Below are 8,189 nucleotides of genomic sequence, written 5' to 3'. Positions count from 1 at the left end.
ACTTTAGTATATATATATACACACACACACACACACACACACACACACACACACACACACACACACACACACACACACACACACACACACACACACACACACACACACACACACACACACACACACACACACACACAGTACAGACATTTGCGTTGTTGTTGTACGTACGTATTTGCATATTTGTCTTAACGTCATTTGCATTTTACTTTATTATGATTAGTTAAACTGTTTTTATAGGTGTTTACACTTTGCACTCTTGTTTTGGTTAATTGGCGAGGTGTACGAGTGGTGATGGTTCCTTTATTTTTCCTCTGCCGAGTGAGAATTTTTTTTATAGGGAGAGGTAGAATGATATGATAGTAGTAAATATGCAATGGTGGTGGTAATGGAAACAGAGAGAGAGAGAGAGAGAGAGAGAGAGAGAGAGAGAGAGAGAGAGAGAGAGAGAGAGAGAGAGAGAGAGAGAGAGAGAGAGAGAGAGAGAGAGAGAGATCCAGCATATCACAACACACAGTTTGAAATGAACAATATATAAAGAGCGCAGTGAAATCACAGCACACGTTGATTCGAAAGGCAAAAATAAACAAACAGATTATTGAAGGATAAACAGAGGAAAACGCTCGCACATTTGTTACTCTGCATTGTCGTTTAAATGACGTGACTCTACGCAGGTACGGAAGTTGAAATGAATAAATAAAGTGAGTTGGGAGAAAAGAATGTATTGGGAAATAGGTAGCAAATATTGAAAAAGAAAATGATAATACCAGTGATGAGAAAATATGACGTGTTGGAAGTGTTGAATGGTTGCAACGTTGGTAGCTAGTGTGAATAAAGGACATGTATTAAAGCATAAGGAAATAAAAAGAAAAGAGAAACGAGCTGGAAAATAAATACGAACCACATGTGATACAATTAATATTACGTGACAAAAAGGACAATACATAAGGAGAAAAAATATATACGGTGTTAAGAAAATTGGTAAAAAGCGGGAACATTAAAGACAACAACGGTGAAAGGGTTAGGAATAGGGACTACAGACCAACACAAAGATAATTTCTAAGCAAGACAAATCAGTGGCAAGTAATACCACACCTGTTCATTCCCCTCCCGCTCCTGCACTTCGCTCACCGCAAGGGCGTGGGTGTGGCGGCGTATACTGCGTGTTACTTTGGGGCTAACTTAATTATTTTCAGTTACCATTGAGGAGGAGGAGGAGGAGGAGGAGGAGGAGGAGGAGGAGGAGGAGTGGAGGAGGAAGTGGATAGGCTGGTGTGGGATTTGTGGATTGGACAACATCGTCATACACTTCCCATTACATCCTACTCTCCCGCTCTCCTCTTTCCTCTCTTCCTCTCTCGTGCCTGTTCCTTCTGCTGGTTATAACAGAATCCACGCCTCGCCTGATCTAGTTAACGTTTTTTTTTGGACAGTATAAATTTATGCTGGAGCTTTTCCACAGCCAGGGTATGCAGCCACACTCTTCTCGCAGCCTGCCCTTAGTAAGTGTGTGTGTGTGTGTGTGTGTGTGTGTGTGTGTGTGTGTGTGTGTGTGTGTGTGTGTGTGTGTGTGTGTGTGTGTGTATGTGCATCATTCCGCTGTCGTGTTTACTCAGATGAATCGCAAGGAGGCCACGTGAGTGCCAGTGAATGCATTACTTGTGTTCCCAGGACCGTGGCGTGAAGTGGCTCTCACGTGCTTCCACAAACCACAATAACTCCTGCTTATGGAGATGTGCGAACGTATTCGTGGTATGTATGATTCGTGTATATATGCGTGATATGTGTGTGTGCGTGTATAGTTGTATGTACGTTTGTTAGTGCGTGCGTGTAGGTGTGCGCGGGGTGGGTGCTGGTGTCGGGTATTGACTGGCCGCCACACTCTCGCGGCGGCCACCACTCGCTCCGCACCTCCCGCTCCGCCTCTCCCAGTCACCATGGCCACCAACGGCGCTGCCACGAACAGTTCCTCCTCCTCCGCTTCGTCCAACAGCGGACAAGCGCTCCCGGAGCAGCAAGCTGGACAGAACATGAACGCCATCGTGCAGGTGTTCCCCCCCATCGTGGAGCTGAACGTGGGGGGCGTATTCTACACCACGGCCCTCACCACCCTGCAGCGCGTCACCGAGAGCCTCCTCGGTCAAATGTTCAGCGGCAAGTCCAAGACTCCTGTGCTGCGGGACTCCAAAGGCAAATTCTTCATAGACCGTGACGGAGTCCTCTTCAGGTACATTCTGGACTTTTTGAGGAATCAGAAACTCGTGTTGCCAGAGAACTTCAGCGAGCGGGAGAGGCTGAAGAAGGAGGCAGACTTCTTCCAGCTACAGGAGATGCTGGACTCACTCACGCTGCCCAAGTCACTCAGCCCCGTCGACCCGGCGTACTCGGTTCGGACCTCCGTCGGGACCATCACAGTTAGTTATCGCGGGACTTTCGCTTTCGGTCGCGATGGATTGGCTGATGTGAAATTCCGCAAACTGAGCCGAATCCTGGTGTGTGGCCGAGTGACGCTTTGCCGTGAAGTCTTTGGTGAGACATTGAATGAATCTCGTGATCCTGATCGCGGTGCCACAGATCGCTACACTGCTCGGTTCTTCCTGAAGCACACGTTTCTCGAGCAAGCCTTCGACATGCTGGTGCTGGCCGGCTACAAGTGCTGCGGCTCGTGCGGCACCAGCACCGCGGGCGGCATCATGGTGGACAAGAAGCCCGGCATGGACAACGAGGAGGACCGATGGAACCACTACAACGAATTCGTGTGGGTGAGAGAATAATGTGAAGCGGGGGTCAGTGGGGCGGTGTCCAGTGCTACAGCACCGCCCACAGGTGTCAGCAAGTCCCTCTTCTGACGACCCCCAGCTTAGTTAGCGGTCAGGGCAAAGGAAGTTAGCAACACGCGGCTTCCGGCCCACAGTCACCATGTCGTTAACGCTGCGACAGTAGTGATGGTGAACTGAGTCTTCTTTTTATTGGTGACATCCAAAGTTCGCAACAACTTTATCTGGCAGTGTTAGTATGGCTTGTAGAAACATACAGCTATATGCAAAAAAAAAAAAAAGTCATTGGGATGAACACGTACCAGAAAATCGACTTGAAAAGTTGTTAATTACGGATGAAATTGATGGACCTTGAAATATGTATGCGTCGTGAAATATTGGCTTGTAGTGACAACCCATGTGTCACGTTACTCACGCACGTCGCGGCTGTTGTTCACGACTGTAAATTATATAATTATTCTGATCACAATCATGTTCCTGTAAATATTCGGTGAGTGAAAACAAAAAAGCTCTGAAAATATATATCTTAGAATTTAGTGATTCATTTTATGCGTTGTAAAAAGATATAATGCATTTCAAACTTCGAGTCAGTGAAAGATTCCACATTGAAGTAATGTCGGTAGTGCTGAGCTGCCCCGCCGCCGAGTGCCACACGCTGGGCCTCGTGTGGCGTGTACCACTCTCGGCACCAGCACGCGGCCCCGCCCCTTGGCCTGCCGCGCCGCACAACACAAAACACCACCAACATTGCAGGAGTAAATTCGCACAGACAATTAAGAGAAGTTTTAGCCCTCCAGTACACGGCCTTTAACCAATCTTCATAATAAAAGAATAAAGTTACAGTTTCCATTCCCACTCAGGCTTAAACTTAGCCGAGTGCATAAATCAAAACACAGCTGTCCAGTGGCACGTTTGCCTGCCTGTTTCATGCTTACTTGTGTTGACGTTTGTGTGCTGATCTCCTCCCCAGCAGGAGCACCGAGCATCTCAGTGTTTCAGATTATCCGATCCAGTACGGGCTCCCGGGCCTCGCGTGGTCGGGGCCCTGAGGCGTGGCTGCCGGGGACCTCTCGTGTGTGTCTGGGGAGGAGGATCTCTTTGCTCTCCCGTACAGCTTCATGTCAGAAGTGTAGTTAGGATACTTGCCAAATGATCCCTTCGAGTGTATTTTGTGTTACTCGGACAGGTAATTGGAACAACTGTGAACCTTTCAAGTGATACATATCCCGTCATCTTGCTCCGCCAACCCGTGCCAGGCAGGAGGTGGCGTCCCAGCCTCTCGCCACCCTCGTCTTCACCTGGCGGCACGCACCCCGCGGGAAGAGGGTGGCGAGGAAGGCTGAGGCAAGTCGGTCGCCTCCCCGCCAGAAAGTCACCAGCACTCTGAAGCTCGATCATGGCCTGGAGCTCCCGTGGCGAGTGCGGTTTAAGGCGCGTCTCTCCTGAGACGGGAGTCACAAGGCGGACAAGATAACAAAATTCCCGGGACGACCCTCTCCTACACGTGGGTCTTCTGTTCATCTGGTAAACCTGACAGTGATTCGAATTACTGAGGTTAAACTCGCCCCAAATCCCCAAATGAACTTTAGACTTGTGTTAGGACCACTTCCTGTCTCTCGTGCCCCTTAGCGTCACTGTTGACGAGAGACCTCAGCGGACCATCTCCATACTAGCTTGTAAGACCCGTCCCCCAGGCAGCGCCGGCGGGGACTTCTTAATTTTTTGAGCGCTTTTCGTACCTAATTTGAGGGAAGCTGCGGGCTGTGGGGGGATACTTCGCCTGTCTGTGCCTCCTCCCTGACCACCCGCCACCACACCCATCCTGCAGCGCCCACCCCTCCCTTGCACCCTTACACTCGCCCTCTCTGCAGATCCAAATGCATTCACCATAATTCCACACCTGCTCCACCACATCCACACACATTGCTCCTCCGAATCCCTACCTTTGCCTCTCATTACACCCATGCACCAGCCAGTATTACACCCTCACACTTGCTCCACACCACCACGTCTGCTCCCTATACCTTTCCAACCATTACACACCTGCCACGCCTGCCCCGCCACAAGCACACACCTCACACACCTGCCATTACCATACCTACACATCTGCCTTATCACTTCCTTACCTGCTTTTCATTTCCCTCACACACCTTACGCACCTCATTCACACACCCATTGACACAGCTGCACACCTGCTGCACCACCGCCATACCCTTACCTCTCATCACACAACTGCTGAATCACACACCTGCCAAACCCACAAAACTAACCAAACATGTCACCACAACTACCTTTTCTATGATGACCAAACAATTGCAATCTAAAGTTTTAGTTTTTCAGAGACAAAAAAGAAATTAGCCACATGCAATATATATTTTTCCAAGCTTTTAACATATATATTCTTCTACTTGTATGAGAGAGAGAGAGAGAGAGAGAGAGAGAGAGAGAGAGAGAGAGAGAGAGAGAGAGAGAGAGAGAGAGAGAGAGAGAGAGAAAGAGAGAGAGATGTGTTTTTGTCAGTTGTACAGTAACAGAGATTGTGATGTATGAATTGTTAATCCTGAAATCGCCCTTTGTGCGTGTGTGTGTGTGTGTGTGTGTGTGTGTGTGTGTGTGTGTGTGTGTGTGTGTGTGTGTGTGTGTGTGTGTGTGTGTGTGTGTGTTTGTGTGTGAATGAATTGACACTGTGATTTTATTTCGTATCATTTCATCCACACACACAAAAAACAAAACTGGTCAGGGAATGGAGGTCTCTCTCTCTCTCTCTCTCTCTCTCTCTCTCTCTCTCTCTCTCTCTCTCTCTCTCTCTCTCTCTCTCTCTCTCTCTCTCTCTCTCTCTCTCTCTCTCTCTCTCTCTCTCTCTCTCTCTCTCTCTCTCTCTCTCTCTCTCTCTCTCTCTCTCTCTATCTATCTATTTATATATCTATCTATCTCTCTCCACTCCTCATTTCCCTCACAGCCCTCAGCTTTATTGATGAACACGTGAAGTATACATAAATGAATATATTAAAAAAAGAAATCTATAAATATAAATAAATAAATACACGTACTTTTAATCCTAATACAATAGTTTACCGACAACGACATAGTGAGGCTTTGATCCTGTCGAGCAGTACTACTATACTCCCTCTTAGCTCAGTCGTTCCTAGTGAGCATTACTGACCCGCACTAAGGCTCCCACGGCCCACCTGTCCACCGCCTGCCCGTCTGTAGCGAAGTGACAGGTGACGCGGGGAAGCCTCGTGAGGGACAATACCAAGGCAGCTTCAATACATACTTATATATATATATATTCTACGTATATCACGACTGTCAACTGTACTCTTTCCCTCTAGCACAGCCGCTGCCGCTACCAACGCACGGCGGGTCATTGTTATCACTACTTCCCACTACGTACTGTTACTTTCCTGGTTCAGTTCCCATCGCCACAGTAGTTGTGTGTTCCAGCGGCTCTGCTTCTTACTTATGATTATTATTGGTGATGGTGATGATGATGATGATGATGATGATTGACGTGTTTGGTGAAGGGTTTTTAGGAGGTGGTTGTCAAATTTTGCTTTAGGATAGAATCACAGGAGCCTTGTGGCACTACGCTGTACCAGTATTAGGATTATAAGTAACCTTTGTGATTCTAGAGGTGTAAATGGCGGCCTGTGACCTGGTGTCGGGGCGCTGCGGAGGACCACGTGCCCCTGCCTCCACCGCCTCCGCCTGGTGACTCATTCCCCACGCCCTGGCTCCTACTGTGCCTCTTACTTCTCCTCCGGCTGGTAAAACGTAGCAGGACGTTCGTACAGGAGCAGCAGCTGACGCATCTTAGCGCTAATCAAAACAATCTCATTGCTATTTTAGACCAGTTGGCACAGACGGGGCCACGGCGTGAGGAGCGAGCCAGCGGGAGGGAGGCGAGGGAGACAGGAGCAGTAGTCACGCCGCAGCCTCCTGACGAGAGTTGCTTTGTATAGTTTGAGGGTCGACGGTGCTGCGCTGGTGTTGTGTGGAGGCGCAGAGCGGAGCAAGGTGCTGTCCTACGTGGCGGCGGAGAGTCCATGCAGCGTAGCAATGGTTTGTTGTGTGCGCTTGTGAAGGCCGCGATCCCAGTGCCCAGTGCGTGGCTGTGGGGGATATTTTTCCGCGCGTAAGGCTTGTTGCACAGGGACGTGGAACACCTGAGGGGACTTCCTGGTCGTCGGAGCAGTTTAGTCTTGTGGGGAAAGAGATTACTTGTGAATATGTTGCAATGCTGAGGTCATCTGGCGTAGAGGGAGAAACTAGTAATGTGTTTAGATAGTTTCCTGAGACGTAATGACAGAAAACTCTTGCCATTCACGGTGACTCAACGCCAACGCTTTCACACACACACACACACACACACACACACACACACACACACACACACACACACACACACACACACACACACACACACACACACACACACACACACACACACACACACACACACACACACACACACACACACACACACACACACACACACACACACAGGCCAGATTCAAACCGAAATCATATTCGCATCGGCCTGCCACTCCTGCCGTCACACCGCCCATAAATTCAGATTAATTTCCTGGATACAGAGTTAGTGTGTCGCTGGCCACTCATTCATCACTGATCGCCGTGACCCTGAATTAGTGACATGTAGTATTATAAGGATTTCTCAGGTGGTATGAGAGAGAGAGAGAGAGAGAGAGAGAGAGAGAGAGAGAGAGAGAGAGAGAGAGAGAAAGAGAGAGGTACGTACATTTGATCTCAGGGAAGATAAACAAGAGTCGAAGCTTGTTATGTAAGGTCTTATTAGAAGTGATAGGATGAGCTGACCTTCTAATATCGATCATTTCTTGTAAGCGAGAAGTGATAATTACTTGGCCAGGTAGATTACTGGGAAGAAGAACGGGAGGAAGAAGAGGAGGATGTCGATGAGGAAGAACATTGACAGTGGAAAAGATAGATAGAAAAACAAAACAAAAAACGAAACATATGTCATCGTATTGATACTGAAACAAGGTAATTAAGTATCACAATAAAATGTAAACCAGGTGTGTTTGTATATGTGTAGGTAAATATGTGTGCACGGATATATGTACCTCTACCATGCATCACCACCCTCACCAACCAGTCTCGCATTAAAAACCTGATGAGCAAAGTTAGACGCCTATCTATGTAAACCTGAGGAGGCCCTGATTAAAGCATGGGTGTCAAAACTTTTACCCCATCGCTGTTTTTTCTCCTCCCCGCTTTCTCTACCCTCCTCTCTGTCCTCCTCTTCTTACCTTGTGCCTTACACGTGACGCAGGTGAGGGAGCGAGGGAACGGAGAGAGAGAGAGGGTGAGGTGAGCGAGGAGCGGAGGAAGGAATGGCGTGGAGGTAAACACAGGACCCAGTGGAGGGATGAG

General features: G+C 48.4%; 1 protein-coding gene and 1 long non-coding RNA gene across 2 annotated transcripts in view; both read left to right on the top strand.

The window, feature by feature from the left end:
• The first annotated feature begins 1,829 nt into the window (after nucleotides 1-1,829).
• Nucleotides 1,830-5,494, top strand: LOC123517343 (BTB/POZ domain-containing protein KCTD12-like). Its single transcript, XM_045277342.1, has one exon. The coding sequence runs from the start codon at nucleotides 1,935-1,937 to the stop codon at nucleotides 2,769-2,771; it is 837 nt and encodes a 278-aa protein (XP_045133277.1). The 5' UTR covers nucleotides 1,830-1,934; the 3' UTR covers nucleotides 2,772-5,494.
• A 119-nt stretch (nucleotides 5,495-5,613) lies between these two features.
• LOC123517344 overlaps nucleotides 5,614-8,189 on the top strand; it is a 4,390-nt gene continuing 1,814 nt past the window's right edge. Inside the window, exon 1 of the long non-coding RNA XR_006678450.1 lies at nucleotides 5,614-7,528. This is a non-coding gene — a long non-coding RNA (uncharacterized LOC123517344). The remainder of the gene's footprint in view (nucleotides 7,529-8,189) is intronic.

Source organism: Portunus trituberculatus, chromosome 42 (genome assembly GCF_017591435.1).
Source record: "Portunus trituberculatus isolate SZX2019 chromosome 42, ASM1759143v1, whole genome shotgun sequence".
Classification (NCBI taxonomy): domain Eukaryota; kingdom Metazoa; phylum Arthropoda; class Malacostraca; order Decapoda; family Portunidae; genus Portunus; species Portunus trituberculatus.
Note: the sequence above shows the minus strand (reverse complement) of the source record. Positions and strands in the feature narration are given on the sequence as shown.

Excerpts from the sequence above, each read along its gene's own strand:
- LOC123517343 (XM_045277342.1), top strand. The coding sequence starts at position 1,935 with ATGGCCACCAACGGCGCTGCCACGAACAGTTCCTCCTCCTCCGCTTCG.